General features: G+C 37.5%; 4 protein-coding genes across 5 annotated transcripts in view; 2 read left to right on the forward strand and 2 right to left on the reverse strand.

Moving 5' to 3' along the window:
• Window positions 1-496: 496 nt before the first annotated feature.
• LOC121514637 lies at window positions 497-3,304 on the reverse strand. Its single transcript, XM_041794850.1, has 5 exons — window positions 3,233-3,304; window positions 2,318-2,394; window positions 1,350-1,514; window positions 982-1,113; window positions 497-824 (listed from the first exon to the last, which is right to left on the reverse strand). Exons 2-5 carry the CDS (start codon window positions 2,391-2,393, stop codon window positions 688-690), a joined length of 510 nt encoding a protein of 169 aa, XP_041650784.1. The 5' UTR covers window position 2,394; window positions 3,233-3,304; the 3' UTR covers window positions 497-687.
• A 38-nt stretch (window positions 3,305-3,342) lies between these two features.
• Window positions 3,343-9,707, forward strand: emc8 (ER membrane protein complex subunit 8). The gene is made up of 5 exons (XM_041794838.1): window positions 3,343-3,909; window positions 5,607-5,683; window positions 5,791-5,860; window positions 8,249-8,343; window positions 8,496-9,707. The coding sequence occupies exons 1-5, from the start codon at window positions 3,697-3,699 to the stop codon at window positions 8,653-8,655; spliced, it is 615 nt and encodes a 204-aa protein (XP_041650772.1). The 5' UTR covers window positions 3,343-3,696; the 3' UTR covers window positions 8,656-9,707.
• Window positions 9,708-11,695: 1,988 nt separating this feature from the next.
• gins2 (GINS complex subunit 2) lies at window positions 11,696-17,659 on the forward strand. The gene is made up of 5 exons (XM_041791592.1): window positions 11,696-11,866; window positions 12,122-12,236; window positions 12,533-12,632; window positions 12,755-12,881; window positions 17,145-17,659. The coding sequence occupies exons 1-5, from the start codon at window positions 11,777-11,779 to the stop codon at window positions 17,271-17,273; spliced, it is 561 nt and encodes a 186-aa protein (XP_041647526.1). The 5' UTR covers window positions 11,696-11,776; the 3' UTR covers window positions 17,274-17,659.
• Window positions 17,660-19,913: 2,254 nt separating this feature from the next.
• Window positions 19,914-25,620, reverse strand: part of gse1b (Gse1 coiled-coil protein b) — a 299,516-nt gene continuing 293,809 nt past the window's right edge. For both annotated transcript variants that reach the window (XM_041783169.1, XM_041783160.1), the window contains 4 exons: window positions 25,158-25,532; window positions 24,176-24,514; window positions 22,727-22,830; window positions 19,914-22,462 (listed from right to left, as the gene is read on the reverse strand). In XM_041783169.1, the coding sequence (XP_041639103.1) occupies window positions 22,322-22,462; window positions 22,727-22,830; window positions 24,176-24,514; window positions 25,158-25,532 (959 nt within the window). In that variant the 3' untranslated portion in view covers window positions 19,914-22,321. The remainder of the gene's footprint in view (window positions 22,463-22,726; window positions 22,831-24,175; window positions 24,515-25,157; window positions 25,533-25,620) is intronic.

Genomic DNA, 25,620 nt, shown 5'->3' on the forward strand with positions numbered 1-25,620 from the left:
TTTATCTTCATGTTTTTCTCAGTAGCTATTCCTCCCACCAGCCTACAAGGGTAAAATAAGACAAACTGTATGAGTCAAATCCAATCTCATCCTCTCTGTGGTGGCCTATTATTTGTAAACATTGTTCAGAAACTTCAGTGAAGTTATAACAATGGATATGTCACCAATCACTAGAACTCGTGCCATTGTGTATCACTAACACAATCCACTGATCTCTTTCCGGTGTGGCTTCAACCCTAACCCTTTTCCTGACTGATTAGCCAAGCCAAAAGACGGCCAAACGATAAACATACACTAGCAGGTAAAAACATACAGTGATTAAATTACTGATACAGTTATTTAGGTGCAAGAAAATTACGCTGTTAAAATAATGGTTGCAAACAACTAAACTGAAAGACTCTGCTTTTAGAGATATAGCACTTTGCTCCTCAAACAGCTATTTAAGTGAAAGCATGTTTCAGTGGAAGTCAGAGGCAACACAATTAAAATGAAAACGTTTTATGAGTTTAGCAACTTTTATTCTCATTTCTATAATACACAATGACCTTAGGAGGAAGAGGCCTTCCAAAATGCACAGACTGAGGTAATGTGAACAAGTGATAAATACAGAAATATAAGGATTCTTGTATCTTTGAGTTGGTCTGCCTTTTTCTTCAAGTATGTGAAATGGTCCTCTGGATCTGAAAGTTACTTTTTCCACTGCTTGTTTTCGTAGTCCCACTTGGCAGCAAAGCCCTCCACTGGGTTGATTCTCATGTCCAGCATCCTCTGCAGCTCCTTCTCTTTGTACTCAGCTTCAAATGTGTGTGGGACAGGTCCATACACTGAAAAGAACAAAATCAAGAGCGTTAATAACAAATTCTATACATTATGTTGTTTTAATTTATTATGTTATCATATTATTATGACAGGGGATTGGGGCATTCCTGTGTTTCATTTTGTGCAGATCTGTTGCTATCTATTATTTTTTTAAAGGCATACCAAACTTCCTCTGCCAGAGAACAACCAGGCCAGTTAAGCCGATAAAGAACAGAATTCCTGCAACAGTGCTCTTCCACTCTTGTGTTCCCTTGTTCATCTCAGCAAAGCTCTGATTGAAGCTGATGCGGTACACTGAACATAAAACCACACAAAAACAGATTATCAACATTTGTATAGTAAAAATTATTAAAAAAAAAAAAAATATATATATATATATATACATATAAGAAAAAAATAAAAATGAATCTGTAAATACTGGCAATAATATTGTGCATCCCTAATTTCCATAACATTGAGAATGAAATAAATTTGATTTATCAATTAAATATCAAAGCTTTCCAAATTTTTGAAGTGTAGTGAACACCTACATGCAACCTTCTCCTCATTGGACAGCGCAGCCCAGGAGCCCTTCTCCTTCTCTTTCAGGGACTTCTGCTCTGCACTCAGGTTCTGCACATAGCAGATGTCAGGTAGCGGATTCTCCCGCCTATCAAAGTAGGCAGGAAGAGTATAGTCTTCTACTTTAGCAACACCTGGAAGAGAAAACGCAGGATGACTCATCAGTCTTCTCTTAATTGGCAAATTACTCGAGGTAAAATGTTTAGGGTTTTTTGCTTTCTCAAATGCAATTCTGATTACTTTGGAGTACACTGACATGTTAGCAGTTTTCTGATCCTATTTAAGACAAGGTATTTTCAGTTTTCAGGCAGTAGTGAGAAGGGAAAGGTGATAACATGGGATCTTATCACAGCCAAGCACATATAGGGGACAGCAATGTGTTATTTAGACCCCCCCTTGAAGAACACCAGTCACTCATGAGCAATAAATAAGAACAAACTGCATGTGTACTGTTTTATTTATGGGGTTGCCAGACATAACATAAAATTACAACTTCTGACAGAAACCATTACTTTTGGTATTACTGTAGTAAAGTTTAACATAAAATCTTGATTTTCAATTTTCAAAATCTTAATTTTCCAAAATAATAATAATAATAATAATAACTAAATAATAATAATAATAATTCAGCAATTTATTGCTTAACCCTAATCTGGAGGGGAAAAAAAGTGATGCTCATTTATCAAACTGACAATAAATACTCCAGAAAAACAGCAATGCAGTTAGAACACTTGTTTCAGGGGGTTACTTAAAGATGGATATCCCCTTTTTAAAAAAAATCAGGATATTTATAAACAGCTGTTTTTGCTCTTGGACACCAACGTAACCATCAATGATATGCAAGCGTTCTGCCTTTATACTGATGGACACATACTGAAGTAGTTGTTCCTGCTCCCACAAATAGAAAGCACTTAATGTCATTCCAGGTTACACTTACCATGTCCTCCACGTACACAGACAGATGTGGAAATGGCACGTTTGCCAACAAGGCGAAGGGCTCTGGTGGCCAGCATTCTGTTGTAAAGTTCATATTAGAGTTATTAGCAAGACTGTGAATTAATTTCAATTTATACACCACTATGCTTAACTTCATTTATTACATTTTGATCAATTTCTACCAACATTCATGAAAAAATGGCCTGTTTCCTTTGAGGAATAATGAAATAAAATATAATAAGCTAGTTACAACCCTGTGTAACATGTGTAATAATAATGTTTTGATGTTTGAAGACAGTTTGGTAGTCACAGGTCAAAGGGGTAACGCAGAACATCAACAAGTTACAGATATTTAATATTCATGCTGATATCAAAGGGTTGTCTAGGTGAATCAGTCGATCAGGAGAAATTCACAGAGAGTCAATTTTCCATTAGTATTTTTACTTATTAAAGTTTTTAAAGCAACAGTCGAGCATTAACATCAGCTCCACCGCAAAGCTAGGTGTTAACCGGTGTTAGCTTTAGCTACTAACACAAGGTCATAGCGCCCCGGAAATTATTATCACAATATTACCACAATATTTGAAATAATTCTGTCAATAACATTACGTTACTGTTGCCTAAGTCTACATTTACACGAGTACGTTAAAGACCAATGTTATGTTCACTGTCTGCGCAGCACATCTGCCTTCATACATAAGACGCTAAAAGCTAGTGACAGCCAGTCGGCAAGTTAGCAAGTGTTAGCTCTGACAAAGTCACGTCGACTAAAATCCTTTATACGTCTTACATACTATTTCACAGCGACGTTTTTGCGTATTATTTGAACATGTTCGATATTACAGTGTAAGTTAGTGTAAATATTAGGTCTACTGCTTTATGATTATAAGATGCTGATGTTAAAAGAATACACTACCTGGTTTTTTTCTCCTCGCTCTTGTCCGCCGAACGGCTTGAAGGAAAGCTGATGGCCACCGGAAATACGTAAGCTAAAAGCTCTGGGGTGAAACGAGGCCACCGGATCTACTTTTACGGCATGCTCATTCGGCTTTACGGCACCACCGGTGCTGCAGAAACGGAGTGGAAGGTGGAAGCAAGATTAGCTTTTGTGGCTAGAGTTAGTGACAGTGTGAAGCCATCAGGTATAAGAAGTCTGTTGTGATTCTTTAGTAAAAGTTTACATGTTCGCGTTAGAGGGCTTAGAGACAACTACATGTTCTGGCAGTAAGGTGTCTGCTGAGGTAGATCTCTACTTTTCTTCGAGCTTTGCATGTCAAGTTAGCTAACGGCAGCAAGCAGCAGTCCCTCCTCGCCGTGTAGCCTCATCTCATCTGTGGCAGGATCTGTCTTTACACAGTTTCTGAGGATCTTCTTACAAACATGCCTATTCAGCTGACAAGTCAGGCTTACTGTAAAATGATTTTACATGCTGCCAAGTATCCACACTGCGCAGTGAATGGACTTCTGGTGGCAGAAAAGACGAAGGAGAAGAAGAAAGACTTCCACAGTGGACCTGTCATATGTGTGGACTGTGTGCCCCTATTTCATGGCACTCTTGCTCTGGCACCAATGCTAGAAGTAGCTTTAACTCTGGTAAGTAGCAGGTCACCTGTCAGTAATTGGACTAAACTTTTTTTTTATAAACGAACACAGTCTACAACGATAGTCCTGGAAGACAAAAGGTTAAGTTATCGTTGGACCTGATCAAGTTAAGGAAGTGATCAAGTCGGTGGTAATTTTTAAAAGCTCAGGATTTGCTTCTGTTGAAATCTCACTTTTCAAGTGTCTTTTATAGGTTACTGTCACTATCAGGTTAAAAAAGAGAATGTTTCTTCAGTGAACAAGACAAAAATATGATACTCAGTAAAACAGTTACACACTGTGGTAAGATGATTTGAGATCATAAAATTTCCAAGAGAAATGAGAGGATCAATCTTCAGACTTTGTTATAAATTGTTTAACATTTGAGGAGCACAAAAGCTGACTGCAGATTCAGAGAAAATCTTTGAGACTAGTAACTTTAGACAGTCAGTAGAGCAAGTCTGGTAATGCCCAGTGGTTCAGTCTAGCAAAGATGTTATGTAAGATGGTGTATGACTTATAGATAGAAACATACATGTGTTTGTCATGCCTTTGTGTCAGAAGTCCAACCAACATTGTTATACAGATCATAGTGATGAGTGTTATAAGATCCCCAGTTATGAGTGAATTAAGAGCATCATGATAACTAGAGTTTAGAGATTTGAGTGTTGAAACAGCAGTGTGTCTAATGACGATATCGTCATAACCAAGTACAGACAGAAAATTTGCCCTAACTAAACTTTTCCTACAGCCAGGAGGAAAATTTGATATGTGTATGTACAGAAAACCAAGTTTCTGGTGAAGTTTATCAGTAAGATTCTTGTTATGGTGCTGAAATGTGAATGATTCATCAAGCCAAATACCAAGATATTTGTGTACTTTAAATACTGCTACCACTGAGTGCAGATAGTTGAATCTCTGGCACATCATAAATTTCATTTTGCTCACATTGAGAACAGTTGTAAGGGCAATAAAATCATATTGAAAACTGTTAAAGCACATTGCTATTTCTCTACAGCTATCAATGCAGAATCAGCAGAGCACTGTAAAATAATATCAACCACATAAAGGTGAAAATGACAGCCTGCTAACTAATGTAGATGCTAAATAAAAATAGGGCCCAGAGCTGATCCATGTGGACACCCTTTGATAAAGCTAAAACTTCTTGCTAAATATTTCCAGCATTTACACACTGATGTCTATTAAAAAGACGGCTAGAAAACCAATTAAAAGTTATAAAATCAAAGGCAATATTACAAAATATCTGAGTAAGAAAATTCTGATTAACTGTACCAAATGCTTTTGCTAAATCAGTGAAAACAGCTGCACAGTGCCTCTTCTCATTAATGTCAGAAACAACTTCATTAATAACCAAAGTTTCAGCAGAGATGGGACTATGCTCTAAAACCAAAAAGGGATTTTTTCATTTTTATGGTAGAGGATTTAGACAAAATAACCAAATTCTGGCTAATTAACAAACTTAAAGCTTTTTTGTCCTTATGTATTAGATAATCGCTAAAATCTATTATTAAATAGTATTGTGAACCCAGTTTATTGGTACTTATTGTGACATTTCCAGCTTGTTAAACTCAAACTTTGTTAACTGAGTTGATCCTACTCCTATTTCTCTTTGTTGAATTATTTTGGTCTGATGTCTGCTGTCCTTCTTTCCTTTCATGTTGGCTCCACAATGCCTACTCTGTGGACAGATCGACACTTGGTGTAAAGAAAACAATTATGTCATTGCTGCATATTATCAAGCCAATGAACGCACGAAGGATTCAAGGTACAGGCGTGCAAATTGACGGTGAAATTCTGCAGTTTACCCTGTAATAAACCATGTCACAATGTCCTCTGCACCCTAATGCCCTATATTATCCTTTTTTCTTGCAGACCCAACCAAGTTGCAGAAAAAGTGGCTGCCAGGATTTCTGAGAACTTCAATGATGCAGCAATTATTATGGTAATAGCAAAACATTTGGGCAGATGTTAAAGGACTATGCAAGTGGTGTATTTGACTGCTATCTACAAGATTAACTTGTGAAAAACTCTGCCTCCTGACCTTCATTGTGGAGTTCCAAAAGCTGATTTCAGAGGGGGAGAGAGACAGACTGACAAACCCTTTGTCTTTCCTGTATGATATTACCAATGAAATAGCCTATAATAATGAGAGATAATGATTGTTCTTCCCTGATGTCCTCCTTTAACAAAGACTGGGAAAGCAACAGGTAGTTGCCTTGTAGTTTATAAGATGCAAAATTAAAAGTACTCAAGGCTTTAAATTATATTTTCATAGTGACTTTTATTTACCTTATATGATTCTTATAATACCTTCAGTTCTGCAGAAGAAATAACTGTCAGGAAACCAACAGAACAAAAAACTCATACATACGCAATCATAAGTTCTTAAATTTAATAGATTTTTTCCATTTTCATATTAATCAAGAGCAGATTTAGGCTAAAAATTTTGAATTAGGTATTTGTGTTTAGTATTATCATGTGCTTGGTGGGCTTCTGCTTGAACACTTCATTTATGGTCTGGCCTGCTGACTTGGTGATTGGTGTATTTCCACTGTGTTAGGGCTTGACTCACCTCAAACTTCTCTTATTATTGTTTTCATCAGGGATAGTGCCTGTTACTTTAAGTTTAAACTCTTTCCAGTTGTTTTGTTTATCAGATGCTGTATCCTAAAATTTATTTGTTTTATTTTGTAATTAACAGTGCATTGGGATAGTTACTCATCTTATTCTCTTGATTTGTTCCCTTCAAAAAATCTGTCTTACGCTGCAATGGTGATGAGTGATCACAAACTGAGACTGTTTAGTTATGCTGTCTAACAGTCTGCACATCTAACTATGACATGAAGGCAAGGGCTGTACAATTAATCAGGATTTAGATTAAATTCTGATATGTCCTGCTGAAGGAGCAATATGTCTTGAACCTGAAATTTGTATCAAAATACCAGTTTAATCGATTTTTTCTTTGTTGGAGAGGTGTTACACTCTACCAATCATGCAAACAATCAAGTGATAGTTTCTAAAAGTTTCTACTTTCCTAGTTTTTGTATATATATTTTTTTCATCAAAATGCAGAAGAAACTACCGTTCCCTTCAGTACAGCAGTTCCAAGCAAATTTGCAATATGAGCCAAAATAATCTCAATCACATTTTCAGCCCTAGCTGAATCTATCTCATATTGTGTTTGGTAAAGTACAGTATAATCTGTTGCTTGCGTTTGTTAAAAAATAGATAAAATGAGAAATGTGAAAAATATTCCCATATTAAAATGCAGTCGCAATATGGGGGGTAAAAATAGCAATTAGATTATTTTCTGAAATTGTTCAGCCCTAGTTTCCTCAAAGCAGTCCAGTTCAGTTCATTGCCGTTCACATTAATCTGCTTTTCTATGATAAAAAGTTAGGAAAGGTAACAAAGTAACTTTTCCTTACTGTCTTCATTTTTGGCACGCTGCTGTTGAAATACCAAGCGTACCTACCTCACCTTAGAGAGTGGAGCTAGAATCACTGCAGTTCACTAATTGGTCCAAAGAGTCTTTACTTCCTTTAAAACAACAATAATAATGGTACAACAAACCATGCCATTCTTTACTGAGTTGCACAGGTGGATAATATTTAGAACCCTGTGGTTAGAGCAGGTCCTACAAACCAGAGCAAAACAAACTTACTCTCCATTGAGAGCCTGCTTTCTTTCTTCCCCATTTTTGTTGTTTTATAGACATGGAAAAGCCAAAATGGTCATTTAGAAGCCAAAAGACTAACTTTTATTGCTGAACTGAGCCAAATAATCCAGATCTGTGAACAAAGCTGGAATAGCCATCACTAAAGCTGGATGGATGCTGGCTGTGGAAACACAAGCAAGATCAGGGTTTACTGTACCAAAATGTGCTAAAGCTAAACTGTGCTGAACCAAGTCAGAGTTTTGATGTAACTGGTAGGAAATGGAAGATTCTGTAAGCTTTAAAATGTAAGCTGGAGTCTTGAAAAAGGTCTTTATTGGCAGTGAATTTAACTCCAGATTTCCAGTGTATACCCTGGTTTACCTGTGTCATGTTTTGAATATGGTTACGTCAGAGTTTGTCAAATATGATGACTGGCCGATCATTCGTGATTGTGAAAGCGTTACATAAAGCTAACTACACCTCTTTTGTGTGAACATGCTCACATAAGTTGTGGGATGACATATCAGATTGATTTGTCCTGCATTATTGCTTGTGTCAGGGTTAGTAAAGCCAGATAACCTAAAAGATATCCTGGGTATGTTGCACTGTCTTCATAGTATACCCCCTGGTCCTGTTGAGCTTTAACACCTTGTTATCTGTTTCTGGCCTCAGGTGGACAACAGTAGATTAACGATGAGCTGTTTTGAGCCCATCGTCTTTATCTATGATCACCATGAAAACAAGTGGAAATGCAGAGAAGTAACCTGGTGAGTGGTTCTGTTTGAACAGCAACTTTACTTCAAGACTTGTATGTGCTGTATGAGACTCGTCCATAAGTCTGTCTGTTTTCTCTCATCATCAGATTTACATTGTATGAAATTGTTTCTGAGGTTAATTGACACCATTTTTCATCTGTTAGTGACTGTTTTGAGGACTGGAGTGAAGCACAGAAGATCACGTCAACTCTGTTGGAGGGCCGGTCTTATGAGAACTTGATTGACTTTGACAATCACTTGGATGATCTGAGGAATGACTGGACCAACCCTGTGATCAACAAGTCCGTCCTGGATCTCTGCTAAAACCCCCAGTCAGGAGTACCTCAGACAAATACACACAAATCTTGCTGACATTTCAGTAAGTGTGATGCTACTGATTCGGTAGCATACGAGTACATAGAGGCTGGGTTTTTGTTCCATCTAAAGGCTCCCGTATGACGGAGGGACTTGTGGAGCATTGACCAGTCAGGTCAAAATCTCTAAAGGGCAAGCAAGCGCTACGTCAGCACTAACAGCATGTGCCCACCTTTACAAGGTGATGAAACGCAAATGTGCTTTTGAATGCAACTTAGATGTTTTTCTTTCTGCAACGGTTTGTGTTTATTCATAGTTGTGTGCATAAAGTTTAATTGTAGAATATTTTATCTTTTTTTCCTCTAAAATTTTATAGCCACTAGCCATAAAGAGATCAAGTTCTAAATAATTTAAAGTGTAGGTGGTGATTGTACTACTGAGATAAGACATAAATACTTTTCTTAAATAAATTCTACTTTAAAACGAAATTCACAAGCAGAACTGTGGTCTGAGGATCTTTTTGGTGGTTTGGTTAAAAACCACTACAAAAAGATGAGTTTCAAACATTTGATATTTTTTCCCATCAGACTTTGTCACAATGTGAGTCCTTCAGAAGCACCACCAGTGATGAAGGGATGATGGATTAATAAATAAGTGTGACCTGAAGAGATTTATGCCTACCCACATTTTTATGATGCATGATGTTGTAATCGGTGAGCTTCAGAATGCCATTGTTGTTGATTTACATTTTGGCATGTTGGTTTTGGATTGTTTCTCTGGAAGATTGGCTGAAAAATGTAAAAAGTGATTCAGATCACAGGGATGTGTGAAGTTTGTTTTAGGATAAGTCAGTTGTATTTATTTATACTTAAATGACCTCTCTGAAATTAACTATTTAATAAGAGATGTAAAATTGAAATACTTATGTGAAGATGCAGAACTGCCTTTGTACCTTAGATTAGCATTTTAATCAGAAAGAGCTAATCACTAATTGTGTGGCATCACATTTTTTACAGAAATTTTATGAACTGAATGTACAATGAAACAAACTTTTTAAAATATTCACATCTTTGTGTGGGCCATTATTTAAAGATTCATTATGCTTGGTGTCTCATACCACGTATGTTGAAACGTTGAGAACTCACTTTACAGCTGAAGTTCTGCTGCAGTTTTTTCTTTGGTTTTGTGTAAAACAAAAGGTTTGGTTAAAAAAAACAACTTAAGTAAAATTGGCAATATTAGTAGTGTAACCAAGTTAAATTAGCACTGACAGCTTCTCAGTTGGAAAAGGTTGAATATAATTTATTTTAAAGTGAATCTGTGTAACAAATTTGTAATTGTGCATGTAGCAAACAGGTGAAATGGAAATGATGAAGACATGTATTAGAAGTTTTGTGTCAAATCTTGTCACTACAGACAAATCACTGCAAACCTTATCCTCTTTAAAGAGCTTACAAGTCAGAATTAGAGCCTTTCCAGCCCAAAACTGCTCTAGATATCAGTTTAAAGCAATCTACAGAATAGTATAATCACTCCTTATGCATGTACTATCCATTAAGTCCCATTACAATTCAACAGAAGGTTACTTTCAAAATTACACTTGAAATGGAAAATATTTTTCCCCTGCCAGTCAAAAACATATATGAGAGTGAACTTAATAAAGATTTTTAAAAAATCACTGATACATGTGAAGGGTTACAGCCTTCAACTGAACTTTTTAAATATAAAGTGAAAACCAGGCACTCCAAATGAGAAAAATGTGTTGTGGTTGTGCTGGTTGTGAATAATAATCAAGTTCATAAAGTAAGTGATCATCAACTGGCGGCCTGGGGGCCATTTCAGGTCCCACAAAGCTCCCCGTCCTGCCTCCAAAAGATGCTTAAATTCAGAAATTGTGAGGAGGAGAAAAGATGTGGCTGTTGGGCATCATTTGTTTTTTAAATCCCTACAGCCATCAAATTAACCCCAAAACAAGACTGCAACAGTATCAGGAGTGACTTAATATTTGATCCACTTTTTAAAAAAAATACAGAAATCCACCTGTCAGCTAAAATAAGTAAATGTTATGCGTGATGAACACACACTTATCTGTCCAGTTCTGATTAAATCTGCAGTTTTCTCTGTCAACTTTTCTCTCCGTGATCCTGAAGAACACGATTTTCCTGCTTGGGAATCAAAACAAAAGACCTGTTTCCTCCATTTGTTTTTAACCAATCAGGACCCAGCATATTGGCGTCAAACATATTTTTTTAGGCAGTCCTAAACATATGTAGCTAAAATAGTTTTATTGCCAATAGATGATAGGGACTGATCTCTCTTTTAATGCTGAAATTTACTTACATTTTACAAGACAATACAAATACTGATAAAATAATATATTATTGGACCAAAATATTTATTTTATGCCAGCTAATTTGGAAGTCTTGCCCCCAAAATGCCTGTCAAGACAAAATCTGGCCCTTGTAGTAGATGGCTCCTGAAGTAAGGTAATGCAACGGACAGAGGGACCCACGCAAAGAGGAAAAAAGAAATTATAAATATTTCAAAGAAAAAAGATAAGGGAAGTCAAAAAAGAAGGGTTAAACGTTTGATAAGAAATATTTATGATAATGAATGAATGAAGATAAGGCGCTGATCAAGCGGCTAGAATAAATTAAATTACAAAAAAGTTTGCATTCAGAGGGCAGGATTCACTTCTTTTTCGCTTGGCGAATAGCACCACCTAGTGGCACTCTTCTGCTATCGTGATGATTGTCACGTGACCCATTTCTCCCGGTGCGAGGCTAGAAGAAAAAGTATGAAGGATTCGTCAGTGTCGTCAGGACCAGGACTACCGGCATCTCGCGCGCCTGTAAACATTTACCTTTATAGTCCTCCTAATACTTGATCGCCCCAAAGGGGGGGGGGGGGTGGTGGGGGTGATATTACGTACAGACACCTAAATGAGTCCAACGATGAAATCAGACATGAGCTCACGAGGCTCCACTTCCTGTAGAAGATGACGCTGTCGTATCCTTTTTGCTTTTACGTTAGTGACGTACAGCCGGCAGCGCGGGAGAAACAAGTAATGTGGATGTGTGGCAGACGTTTTTGGGGTTAAAAATAAAACAATAGAAATACACATACAGCTATGGATCCATCAGAAGTTGAGTTCCTGGCCGAGAAGGAGATGGTGAAGATAATACCGAACTTCAGTCTGGACAAGATTTACCTGATCGGGGTGAGACAATGAAACGACACAGTTATGTTGTGACTATTTACGATTGAAGTAGTGATACTGACCACTCTGATCGCATACTCCATGCATTTTATGCTTAATAATGAACGTTAGCATTTGCCAGACTCTACAGTATAGTGATCAACAATCATACGCTGAAATGCCAGGGTTTCTCAGTTTTTGTGCAGCCCGTAGCATTGACAGTTGTTCTGTTTGTGACCTGTGAGGTCTGAAAGACTTGCTCTTTCTCGTCTTCAGGGTGACCTTGGTCCCTTTAATCCTGGACTGCCAGTGGAAGTCCCTGTGTGGCTGGCCATGAATCTGAAACAGAGACAGAAATGTAGGATTGTTCCTCCAGAGTGGATGGATGTTGGTGAGATACAGATTCATAAAGTCAAATAACACACTAACTAGACAAGTACATCATGTGTCATCAGGAAATTTAGGTTTGCTAACTTTCTTAAAGAGTCTTCCCTTTGTGCAGGTAATAGCCACCACTCAACACCTGCCTGTGCTTTTTGATATAAAATATTTAAATATTTAAAGCATCATGCAAAGAAACTTCTGATTTCCTTTAGTATTTTAATGCTTGTCCAGTCATCACAGAGCTTTTCTTCTCTAGTTGTTCAGTTTAATATGTCTTCAATGCCATCTGTTGATTCTGTGCAGAGAAGCTGGAAGAGATGCGAGATCTTGAGAGGAGAGAGGACACTTTTACACCTGTCCCCAGTCCGTACTACATGGAGCTGACTAAACTACTACTGAACTAGTAAGTCATATAAAGCTTTAATACCTATACTTGTGTTTACTGAAACCAGAGATTTTGAGAGGATGCTCTCTTACAGTCTATGTGGCTCTCTGCCTAACATGATGGTTTGTGTGTCTCTGTAGCGCGTCTGATAACATCCCTAAAGCAGATGAGATCCGCACGCTGATCAAAGACATCTGGGACACCCGTATTGCCAAACTGCGCCTCTCTGCCGACAGCTTCATCAGTCAGATGGAGGCTCATGCCAAGGTGGGACTCATGAAATTTAGTCAAGTCAAGTGATTTGTAAAGCACATTTTCTACACAGGGAATCACAATGTGCTTTACATTTAACCAGTCAGTCAGTCTTTAATTGTATAACACAGAGAAATGATAAGTGTTATCTCAAGACATTGCACAAAACAGGTCCACTACCCATGCAAAGTATGTGATCTATAAAAATCAGACCAGATGGTAAAATGTGCGCAACTGTAGGTAAACTCTGACCTGTGCTTACAAACCTTTTGAAGACAAGAAATTGACCACCCCTTTTATTTTGCTGATCCAAGATGCACATACCCAAGCTGTTCCATGCTGCATACAGCAAAAAAAAAAAAAAAGAAAAAGCCCCAGTGTGAAACACAAATGAAAGCTTGAGCTTCAGACAGATATGCCACTTTGCAGGATATATTGTACACTAATACTGATAACAGAATGCCATGTAAAAGTATTTGTCCCCTTTCTGATTCATGATTTTTTTGCATATTTTTTACACTTAAATGTTCCATATCATCAAACCATTTTTTATATTTCATATATTTTTATATATTGCTCACTGGTCTCAGTTAAGGTCATGACTCAACCACAAGAAAGACATGGGGCAAAAATGGCATCATGGGAGAGTTCCAAGGCCAAAACCACTGCTGACAAAAAAGAACACAAACTTTTGTCTCACATTTGCCTAGAAACATCTTGATGATCCCCTTTTGGAGAAATATTCTGTGGATTGACGAGACAAAAGTTGAACTTTTTGGAAGGTGTGCGGCCCGTTACATCTGCCGTAAAAATAACACAGCATTTGATAAAAAGAACATCATGCCAACAGTCAGACATGGTGGTGGTAGTGTGATGGTCTGGGGCTGCTTTGCTGCTTCAGGACCTGGACCACTTGCTATGATTGATGGAACAATGAATTCTGCTGTCTACCAGAAAGTCCTTAAGGTGAACATCCGGCCATCTGTATGTGCCCTCAAGCTCAAGTGCTCCTGGGTTATGCAGCAGGACAGTGTCCTGAAACATACCAGCAAGTCCACCTCTGAATGGCTAAAAAAAAAAAAAAAAAACAAAATTAAGGTTTTGGAGTGGACTTAAATCCAATTGAGATGCTGTGGTGGGACCTTAAACAGGCAGTTCGTGCTGGAAAACCCTCCAATATGGCTGAGTTAAAACAATACGATGTAAAAGACTCATCACCCGTTATCACAAACCCTTGATTTCAGTTATTGCTGCCAAGGGTGGCACAACCAGTTATTAGGTTCAGGGGGCAATTGCTTTTTCACACAGGGCCAGGTAGGTTTGGATTTTTTTTCTCTCAATAAATAAAATCATTAAGAAACTGCATTTTGTATTTACTTGGGTTGTCTTTGTGAGATATTAAAATTGGTTTGATGATCTGAAACATTTAAGTGTGATAGATATGCAAAAAATCATGAATCAAAAAGGGGCAAATATTTTTTCACAGCACTGTAAGATTGGGCAATTAATAGAAATTTAGAATTTTGAAATCTCAGAAGGGGCAATATTTCTTTGACCTAAAATGTTTTTAAAATTGTGGTTCAATACATTTTTGAGGTGGAGATGCGATGTGCTACACATAAAACAAGTCAAGTGTCACCTTTTTTTTCGAGAATAAGTTGGGGGAAAAAAAATCCTATCACCCTTGTTTTTGTAAATGTTTGTCGTTTTAAAAATGACATCATTCCCTTTACAACAATTCATATCGAATTTGCAATGAATCAAAATGATTGCATTGAGATATTTTTTAATGATAACTTAGCCTTAGATTAATCTATAAAATATTGTGTTTGTTTTAAGATTGGTTTATTACTTGTTTTTGTGAAAAAAACAAGATTAAAAACGTAAAAAATAATCTCATGTTAAATTGCAATATTGGGGGGAAAAAATCACAATTAGATTATTTTCCCAAATTGTCCAGCCCTAATTCATAACTAATGTACGGTGGCGTATTGCATTTACTTGAAAAAAAAAAAATCCCCCTGTTTTTATGACGTAACTATCTCGTAAAAACAGAAATTTATTAATTTTTGAAATTCCTGTTTTTACAAGATAGTATCTCATAAAAACAGGATTCCCCCGACGCTCTCCTGCGTGACTGGTTGCTGCATTTATCAGCCAGTAAATAGAGGTGCGGGGTTAAGAAGTAGTCAGAATCTTTCAAATCTTGAAAGATGTTGATCCAGTGCATATTGTTTGCTCAGAAATCCCCACCAGTTCTCTATGCATTGGTTATGATTGCTTAAACCATACAAATAGCATCTGCGTGAAAACTCATCCACATGATCATGTCCCAGGAATATCTGCATCTGCTCCACGTAACAGTTCTCTGTCCCTAGGTCTAATCGAATTCTGTTCTTACCAGTTACTATCTCTTAAAAACAGGAAATTCAAAAATAGATAAATTCCTGTTTTTATGAGATCATATCTTGTAAAAACAGGAAGTTCAAAAATAAATAAATTCCTGGTTTTACAAGATAGTATCTCATAAAAACAGGAATGTCAAAAATAAATAAAAAATCCTGTTTTTCTGAGATAGTTCTGTCGTAAAAACAGGAGTTTTTTTTTTAATTTTCAAGTGAATGCAATACGCCACCATACTAATGTATATAAAACATTAAAAAAAATCAACCGTTAATATCTTCACTGAGGCAGTTTGATTTATTAATGAGGTACATTAAAGCTAGGGATAATTAAAGTGTTAAGATTGATGTTTCAGTCCTCTTTCTCATGTAGCCTATTATTTAAAAGAAAAATCAAATTTTTTTTGTTGTTTTGATCTTTTATTTATACAGATTTAATGATGTGTTTATTTAGTGCAAAATAGCCAGCACTAAGGACATCTATTTTTTTTGCCTTTATACAGTATTTTATAATGACATTTAAATTATATTTACTGTCATACTGAAATTTAAATTTGATGCATGACATCTGTGATACATGTCTACTGTTAACTTACTTAAATCTTTTTTATACACTGTTCAAATTAAATACAAAGTACTTTTTGTGGTCTTTGCTTGTCAAAGGTGTTTTTACCTCAGATTAAGACCAGTGGATTAATTTTGAAATGTATAGAAAAGAGATAATTCAGACTCTTAGTGACAAAAATTGACCATGAATATAATTCATTGAGGCACTGAGAAAAGAAGAACTTGTGTATAATGCTCACTAATTCTAGTTATTTGTTGGATAATTCATAACTCCTCCAGGACTCAATGAGAAAAAAACTAAAGAGAGTAAAGCTGTAAACTGGTTAAACAACCAGGCTTAATGATAGCGTTGATATTGATGTTTCAGTCTTCTTTCTAATGGAGCATATTATTTTAACGGATAATTTAATACTTTTAGTTGTTTTACTTAGCAGACACAGTAAATTATGGAATAGAAGTAATCAGTAACACAGAAGTAAAGGGTGTGACAAGCAGTTTTAGGAGGAAGAAGGGGAAATGAGAGATGGTTATGCAACCTGACACCGTTTTGAAGATTAAAACGAAGGCTGGTTAGAAACGTGGTTTTATACAAATATAAAATGAAAAAACACTATAGACTAAGGGCCAAAATGGTAATTTTTACTGTCATAATGCCTAAAGAAAGAAAGTATTTCAGTATTGGCCAAAATTGGTATTGGCAGGCCAAAACAGGAAAAACATACCGTAACTCTGAAATCAGCCAATCAAATCTGAATCAGTATACCTCTTCTAAAAATGTGAATTATAGCATGTCTTCCTTTCTATCTGCTCAGCTGTGTTAATAAACTGGATATGAAGTGACATGAAGTGTTTTCTTGGGCTCAGGGAATGTGTTTTAGACATTTTACTATCGTAGACTTCACTGTTGACAAGTTTCCTGTAAAGATAAAGTCAAGATTAATCAGCCCTTAAGAAACTGAATGTTTCAGCATTACAGTAAAGGTAGCATAGCTGCAACTTTCAGCTTTAACTGTCATTTCATGTAGCAACTTGAGATTGTATAGAAATTAAAGGAGTATATTTTCTTTTACTCTAAAGTTTTCATTGACTGATAAACTCATTGAACTTCCCAGTAACATTATTTTTCTCAATCAGTAGGACTGACAAAAGTACTTCTTCAACATTATGTGTTAAAATTTTAACACTTTGTCTTGCAACTGTTTTATTGTTTCACATTTAAACTAAGATTATACATTTTTGTTAAGAATTAATCTTTTTTTTAGTTAAAAGTAATGTGACTCCTGTCTCTGTGTGCCGTTTCCCTCTGTAGCTGGACAACCTCACTCTGATGGAGATCAACACCATCCGATCATTCCTTCTTGATTCCCTGAACTGCATGTACAAACTCCGATCTAATCTTCAGCCTGGTTCAAATAAAGGACAGTTCACGGATTATTAATACAGGAAATAAGAGCCTGATCAGGTGTGGATATTTTTCAGACCAGGGTTGAATTGTTGGACTGATGTGCGCACCGACTCACAAGGCATCACTCAAAGACTTGAAGATCTCAGGTCTGAATTAAGCAAGATCAAGTTTTACTCTTTGTCTTTTAAGATTTCTTTGAGAGACAGTAGTTTTCTGTATATGTATAAATATCTGAGCTTTGTGTTTGTCTGCTGTTCTAAACGTGTTCACATGTAGAGCTGATACCAGTGAAAAATCTATTTGTGTGGTGTTTTGATAAAGGTTTGACTGCAGCATTATGATGCAGGTCAGCGTTTTTGACACGGCAATAAATTTGTAGTTCACATGTTTTACAACAATAAAATATATTATAGTAAAGACTGACGGTGTCAAAAGGTTCAAAGCATTGAAAACTAAAGATTTTCACTCATTTTTAAAACTAATATATGAATGAAGATTATTTTAGTAATGAAACGCCTTTCTATTTGTGCAAATTAAATAATGTGCAGGAGTTTGCCTTCAGTTATTTATTCAAACATGGCATTACCCAATAGCTGGCACTTAGGACATCTATATTAGTTGAAAACTGTTTGTCTGACTACCAAGGGTTTTAACCTTTGTTTTACAAGTGTTTTTCTGTCATACGTTGTTCAGGTAAAATACAGAGTACTTTTTCTTCATTTCCTATTACCTCTGATGAAGAACAGTGGGTCAATTTAAAAGGAATAGTTAACTTAATATGAAATTCCCACTGTATCATGGAGGGATAATTCAAACTCACAGTGACAAAATCATTAAATAAATTCTGAATTTGATGCTGCTGTATAGGTGGTACTTTCTGAAAATATGGACTGGTTAACAGTCTACGGATTTAAATGCCTGGTGAACTTTTTTTCTGTCTATTTAACCCACCATAAAGAGCTGTGTGCCGCTTAAAAACTGCCTCCCAGCACCAATGGCAAATTCTTTTTGTTGAATTTCAATGTTTTGCTATAAAAGAATGACCTCTTATTACAGTTTTTACTACAACCAATTACAAGTTAGTATTCTTTAAGTTTGTGCAGAAGTTAACACATAAGTGAAGACTATAAGCTTTCTGTGAGGAATTCTTCGTTTGAGCTGATTTTGGCGCCCCCCTGTGGACAAAGCAGTACATCAAATTTTACCTGATTTAAAGAACAATCTCGTCCAGCTTTCTTTTCATGGTGTAACTTATTTTGATTTTTGCTGTTTAAAGCAAGTAAAATCTCTTAAGTATATTGTGAATTGTCAGATATCTCCCCTGTTGTAGTAATTAGAGGCTTTAAAAAAAGACTGTATAGAAACAAATGAATCTGGTGTCTTAGAGCCTTGTTTGTTTTTAGAGGTCCTAAAAGGCTTCAGCATTAATTTCAGTCAGATTCATAACTGGTAAAAAAAAAAAAAAAAAAAAAAAAAAAAAATTGTTTTATTTTTTTAAACTTCATGGATTTACAATACCACTTGGACTCTCCAGAACATTCACCTGGTTGTCTTTAAACCGTTTAGCTTTCTGGTCATTGCCCTTCTGGAAAAATAAATCTTTTCCCAAGCTTTTGTCTGAATAGACAAGATTGTCCTCCAGGATTTTCCTGTATTTTGCTGCATTTTTTTGATCCTCTGCCTTTACAAGCCTTCCAGGATCAGCTGCCGAGAAGCACCCCCACAGCATGATGCTGCCACCACCATGCTTCACAGATGGGATGGTGTGTTTGTGGTGATGTGCAGTGTTTGGTGTTTACCAAACACAGTGTCTTCTCTGATAGCCATAAAGCACAATTTAAGAACTTTTCTTTCACTTGACCATGAAGTCTCCCACATGCCTCTTGGTGAACTCTAAAAATTAAAGATTTAATCTGCGTTTTCTTCAACAGCTTTGTTCTCTTTGCCACTCTCTTATAAAGTTTGACTGGTTTAAGAACATGGGTAACATTTGTTGTATGCAGAGTCTCTCCCATCTCAGCTGCTGAAGCTTGTAACGACTTCAGAGTAGTCACAGGCATCTTGGTGGTTTATCTCACTAGTCTCCTTCTTACACGCTCACTCAGTTTGTGAGGACGGCCTGATTAAGGCAGATTTACACATGTGCCATATTCCTTCTGTTTCTTGATGATGGATTTAAGTGAACTCTGAGGGATGCTCAGTGCCTTGGAAATGTTCTTATATCCATCCACTGACTTTTCACTGAGTTCCTTGGAGCGTTTTTTTGTCTTAATGGTGTAATTGTAGTCAGGAATACTGATTAACCAGTGACTGGTTCTTCTAGACACAGGTGTCTTAATGCTACAATCACTTCAGACACATTCACTGTACTCAGGTGATCCCAACTTCACTAATTGTGAAACTTCTAGCACAATTTACCCAGACCTCTGTTGAATGAGGTCAGTCACTTTTGAGGGGTTGAATATTTATGCAATTATTTAACTTGCATATGTCTGTTTAACTTTGAAAAAAGTCTGTTTTCACTCTGACATTAACAACTATTTTGTGAAGAGAGCCAAGTTATAGTGACCTTGAGTGAATTATAAAATCAATAAAACTGGTGAAATCTTTTAAGAGACACTTTCAGCTCTCCCCACCAAGCAGAACCCAAAACAGACGTTAGTTGATACATAACATTTTTGAAATATTTTATTTTCTTTTTTGTCTGAAATCACAGCCATATATTCATAAATACCTAATTACTACATTCAACAAAGAATATATTACATTACAATGAATTCAAACAAGTACATTTTAAAAACAGGATTTCACAGCATCTAGACATCCTCCACTGAGTAATGGGGCTATTGCATGGGTGTGTGTGGGCTGGAGAGAGACATGGGGAGGCTGAGTTAGGGGGCTGTTGGCAGCTTACCTCATCATGAGGACCCCCCCCCTCATTAACTGACAGAATCTGCTCTGAAAAAAACAACAGACTACGCTCTGGATCTACCTGATCATTTGGACTGGCTTAGGCCTGGGGAACTGATTAATTGAGGAGATGCTCTGGATAAAGGAGCTCTGTGTGGGTTCTTGACATGCACACATTTTAAAGGTGTGAGACATACAGTAGACACTTAAAATGTGAAGTCCCTGATCACTGATGCTAAGTGTAAAACACTCCAACATGTAGACTGACACTCATTCACATGCTCCCAAATCTCTGAGGCACTTGTAATCATTAAACTGTATGAGGGGGTATTTGTGCTTTAATGTTTGTATAAATCAACCCAATGATTTTCAAATTACCTTAATTTCACTTTCAAATACTTTTTCCACAACACCAACTATTGTGCAGTCGGGGTAGAACTCTTTAAATTAAGCTGCTTTTTGACAGCTTTAGTGGGAATCTCCAAATGCAAATACAGCCATTGGACTGAGGTAACATGAGCTACAGGGGAGAGCCAGTGTAAAACCTGGTCTGAATCTCAGAGCAGAACTAAAGAGGAAATGAGACTAAAAGGGTATGAGGCCTGGTAAATCAAACTTTTCTGTTGTACATTTTCTATGAAGTGCTCAGTTTGAGTGATTAGTAATTTGTTGGCAACTTTGTTTGCTGATGTTCTTAAAAATGGGTCCATGCATAGAGATGTGGGTTTCCAGCAGAGGAAGATGGCCATTCTGATGTGAATGTTTGGCTGTCTAATTGCAACATAATCTTAATTTAAGAATCCAAATGAGTTCTATTTTGGCACCGTCTTCTCTCATGGCTGCTAAAAAGGGCTTGATCTTGTAAGGCGTAACATTATGCAAACCGTCATATTGTTATAGTCCACTGTTATATTAAAAAAAACCCAAAGTGACAGGTCCAATGGAGGATAAAGCATCAAGAACCAGATTCATCAGCTGGCTGCTTAAGAGACTCTTCATGTCTTTACAAAATAATCAAGTATGTCAAAGTAAATAAACACAATACAAAAAAAAGTCACTGTGGATTTCATCTGGTTTCTGTGTGATAATAAGCAAACATTTCATGCCAGGAGCAGTGAGTCTGAGCAGAGGAGTTTCTGAAATGGACATTCAAACAGACACACGTGTTGCTGTGATGGAGGGAGATCTGGATCTGTGTCTCAGAACTTCTGGGTGATCTTTGTGATCTCAGATGCAGTGTGAGGTGGCTGTGGATGGGGTTGGGAGACCGTAAAAGGCGGGGTGAGTTTCCTGTTTTTCTCTTACTCAGATATATGTCTCAAAATGAGCTGTTCTGGCCAGCAGCAGTACAAACACTAAAAGCAAGGCTTTCTTTTCCAACCCCCCAAAAAAGCAAAAACATATAAAAATGGCAGGCTTTTTTCTTTTAAAAGAACAATGATTAAAGTAATAAAAACATACAAAATTCTTTAAGTCTTCATATTATGTACAATACAAGGCTGAAGCACCTTTTAAAATTCTTATTCTCAAATTTTCTATTTCGAAATAAAACATTTCCTTAATTCTTTCCAAAAATGTGCATTTTCTAAGATCTTCCCTAATTAGAACAGTTCTTTGTTGTAACACAGTACCACCAGGTAGTTCTTCAGCTTTTATTCATAAGTGCATTTCCAGTTCCAAAAGCTCACGTGTCCACTGTGATTAAATCAGCCTCCACTGGCCAGAAGCCTTCGGAGCATTCAAGTCTCTTGTTGACTGGTGGGGCAGCTGCTCCCTCATTGGCAGGATTGTCTGTGAAGCTGTGGCTGTGAGGGAAGCAGGGACTGAAGATGCTGTGAAAAGCAGGTGCATGTGTGTTTCTTTGTGTTTGGGTTGATCTGCAGGTGCACCTGCTCCTACACTCTCGCTGATCACGGGGTTGGCTACATTGGCACACGTTTTTGAATCGTGGCACAGTCCCTGGCTGGCCACATACTGCCCCTCCTTCACTGTATGGTCCTGCATCATCCATCAATCCATTCACTCCATTCATTCATTAAATCACTCACTCATCTTCTACAGACAGCCATGCTCTCCTCCATGGAGCCATGTGGACAGGGCTGTGAAAAATAAACTCTGGGTGTCAGTCAGAAAGGGGAGCTGGGCGGGGCTGTCAGGTGGACGTGTTGGGGTCACCTGGGAGGGTAGCCCTTGTAATGGCCACCTCTCGGCCAGTGTGTCTGTGGCAGCGTCAAACACTTCCTGAAGTGCTCCAGCTCTGCTTGTAGCTTCTCCCTTTCCACTGCTAGCTTCTGTCTCTGGGACATCAGCTCCTACAGGACGGGGAGAAACAAGAGTACAGGTATGAAAAAGTTGGAAAAAAAAGGGTGTGAAGGAGTCATCTTACTGATAACCCCCAGTGTGAGGATGATATGGAATAAAGTGATTCTTTGGATTGATATCACTCATGTCTCAAACTAGTATAGGACAAAAGAGAGATAAGGCCTTTTCTTTCAAGAATATTACAGTTTGACAAGAAGTAGTAGAAAAAGTTGAAGGTAAGTACTGAAGAACTTGGGTTGAGGCATGCGTCTTACCCCCATGCTGTGAGACAGCTGCTCAGCAGTCAGACTGAGGTTGTAGTTCTGAGCTTCTAGTCTTCGACACTGACTCTGCAACACGTGACGCTCCAAACTTTGCTCTGATGGAAAACATCAAACAAGAAACACGTAGAAGACTAAATTATTTCAGGGTCACAGAGGAATAAATCACATTTTTGATAAGGTGAAATCAAACTGGTAATAAATAAGGATCATGGGCTCTTTATATTCATATCTGAACCACTAAGACACACAGAAACTGTTTATTTTAAAGGCCCACATTGGTTTGGTCATTGTGTGAATGTGATTTAACTTGAGCTACATATTCTAGTAATCATGGACATTACTAAACTGTTTAAAGGACAGATAAATACTGCCCCCTACTGATTATAAGAGATAAAATATTCCTGTATTACTCCCACAAGGGGAAATTCCAAATGTACAGCTGTGAGAGTGGTATAAAAGACAACAACAACTAAAAGTAATCCTTTTTGTTTTTTAACCTAACAAAATATTGCAATAAACTGCTCCATTAATTTCACTGTACAGTTTTGGAGGAATCAAATGAAACTTGATAACCCATAAATACACAAAGCAGTGATACTTGACGTGCGGTTCTTGATCCACATGTGGCTCTTTTGTGACTACTTGTTGCTCTTTTAAGTCTTACTTGGAAAAATAATACCCCCAGAAAACCTTTAAAAAGGGAAATTTGGCCTCAGAAATGATCCGTTTTAAGTCACATAAATCATAAATCACTGATTCACTTAGCTTCAAATGTCACATTTAACTGTCAACCTTTACTTTTGTTTGTATATTTCAATTAGATATGTGCGAGACAGAACATGCAAGCTAAATATTACTAATCCTGTAGAAAAGGGACGAAAGTGTTCTGAACTTGACTTTGTAGTGGAGATTTGTGCAGGTTAAGATCTCCTCTAACAGTCGTGTGAAGGAACAGATTGTTTATTCAGTATTTTTTCCAAAATATGATTTTTTCCCTATCATTTCTTGATTTTTATCAACCCTGTCAGACACACTGAAATGTATTTGTTGTTCATTTCATTAATTCAAGCTAAATGCCAAGTGTTAAGTTATTTACTTATTTTTTTGTTTGTTTTTCCCCTCATGAAGTATCTCATCTTGGAATTTTCTGATTTTCTAAGTTAATCTTCAAAATTAACGGTATTAATCAAATTGTTTTTCAACAAATGAAATGAATTATTTTTACATATAAATTACAGCAACCCACCCACAGGTTTGGATTATGGCTGATGCACAGGTAAGTTTCCAACAATCTGGCTCTTTGGTTGAGCAGGGTTGAGCAAAACTGCACTAATGTACTGATTTGCAAAGATGAGAATAAAAATATTTCTATATTTTGAGTCATGGCACATTCAGAAAAAAAAAAGAATAAAAAAAGATTAAGTCAGGATGACCGCTTACCTTCAACGTATTCCTGATATGCTTCAAAAATCGATTCAATCCCCTGCCACTTTGAAGCAGGAGCCTCCTCCTCCTCTTCATCATCCTCCTCCTCAGAGTCATCTGGACCCGACAGGTCCTCCCTCGTCCCCGAGGCCTCCCGGTGGTATTGAACGGAGAAGTGCTGCCCGTTGGGCTGAGAGTGAGAGTGTGACAGCGAATGAGGAAATGAATGCGTGTTTGTGTGAGGCTGTGAATGAGGCTGCTGCGGTCTGCCGGGAGCACTCTGAAGCTCAGGGAGGTTGTAGTGAACAGACGACTCCTGGAGGTGAGATGACTCTGACATCCCTGACGCTCCTCCTAAAGGACGAGAAGAAAGAAAAGGAGGGGAAGAGTCAGTGAATAAATGTTTAAAATGATAACCACCCTACCTGTGGGCTAAACTGCTGACTAGCTCTAAAATAAACTTTCTTTTCCTTCAGAATGTTAGGCAATAGGAACAAATCTGATTTTTGTCATACAATAATAAAGAGACAGGAAGTATGGGGAGAGATTTGGGAGACATGCACCACACATGCACTGAAACTGGAAATCGATCCCCCAACCAGTGTGTCGGGGACTATAGCCTCTGCTTGTGGGTGTTCTGCTAGCACCCAAATATTCATGTCTGAAACTGTGATTTTACAGAATATTACTATTATTTGCCTGTTTACTTTATTTTGATGACCAGGCTTTTCAACGTGAAGCTAAAACTATGACAAAAACAATTTTAATAAGAGAAAAACATTTTTATGGTTATCATTTAAAAATATAAAAGCATTAGATGTACAAAAATGCAGCCTGTGACTTAAAGAGTGAACATAAAGAGACTGATTAAGTGAGAACCTGGTTTGACATGTCCCTCTTACCTCAGCCTGATTATTAGTAGGTGGCCTTCCCTGGCATGCTATAGTCCCTCATCAGTCAAACTCAAGTCCTTACCAGTCTTTCCTGTCTGACTTACCTTTGTGTTTCTGCAAAGCCTTCTGGGTGGACTGAAGCACAGATTCATGGAACTGTTGAGCAAATTCCTCTGGGGTGAAGCTGTCCCAGGGTTTGGTACGTCCATTGACGCTGTGAAGCCCCTCTTTTGCCTGCAGGGGGAGCGGGGGCCTTAAGCTGTTCAGCAGGCTGGAGCTTCTCTTAGAGATTGGCCCCTCACTGGGCCCCCGGGCCTTGTCTGGGTAGACAGCTGGAGAGGGGGGTTCCTTTGGTCTTAATGTTTCCCCAAGGGGTTTTGGGTGGCCATTGGGGGACGCCGGGCACTGTGAGGGGGGGCTATGTGGTCTGACACTGTGGTGGTCCTCTGATTCAGAAGAAGGCGGGGCTAATGCAGAATCTGTAATCATTTGAACATGTGTTAGTCCCGATGAGGTCAACATTACTGCAGATGGGGCACTGCAATTATAACATGTAGATGCATTGAG

The sequence above is a fragment of the Cheilinus undulatus genome, linkage group 1 (assembly GCF_018320785.1).
Source record: "Cheilinus undulatus linkage group 1, ASM1832078v1, whole genome shotgun sequence".
NCBI classification, from domain to species: domain Eukaryota; kingdom Metazoa; phylum Chordata; class Actinopteri; order Labriformes; family Labridae; genus Cheilinus; species Cheilinus undulatus.

What these genes read in the sequence shown, in the direction of transcription:
- LOC121514637 (XM_041794850.1), bottom strand. Translation starts at nt 2,393, where the DNA reads ATGCTGGCCACCAGAGCCCTTCGCCTTGTTGGCAAACGTGCCATTTCC. An exon ending in CTGTGTACGTGGAGGACATG is followed by an intron (nt 1,515 to 2,317) that starts GTAAGTGTAACC and finishes TTTCTCTTCCAG; the next exon opens with GTGTTGCTAAAGTAGAAGAC. An exon ending in TCTCTGGCAGAGGAAGTTTG is followed by an intron (nt 825 to 981) that starts GTATGCCTTTAA and finishes TGTTCTTTTCAG; the next exon opens with TGTATGGACCTGTCCCACAC.
- emc8 (XM_041794838.1), top strand. Translation starts at nt 3,697, where the DNA reads ATGCCTATTCAGCTGACAAGTCAGGCTTACTGTAAAATGATTTTACAT. An exon ending in TAGAAGTAGCTTTAACTCTG is followed by an intron (nt 3,910 to 5,606) that starts GTAAGTAGCAGG and finishes CTCTGTGGACAG; the next exon opens with ATCGACACTTGGTGTAAAGA. An exon ending in GAACGCACGAAGGATTCAAG is followed by an intron (nt 5,684 to 5,790) that starts GTACAGGCGTGC and finishes TTTTTCTTGCAG; the next exon opens with ACCCAACCAAGTTGCAGAAA.
- gins2 (XM_041791592.1), top strand. Translation starts at nt 11,777, where the DNA reads ATGGATCCATCAGAAGTTGAGTTCCTGGCCGAGAAGGAGATGGTGAAG. An exon ending in ACAAGATTTACCTGATCGGG is followed by an intron (nt 11,867 to 12,121) that starts GTGAGACAATGA and finishes TCTCGTCTTCAG; the next exon opens with GGTGACCTTGGTCCCTTTAA. An exon ending in TCCAGAGTGGATGGATGTTG is followed by an intron (nt 12,237 to 12,532) that starts GTGAGATACAGA and finishes GATTCTGTGCAG; the next exon opens with AGAAGCTGGAAGAGATGCGA.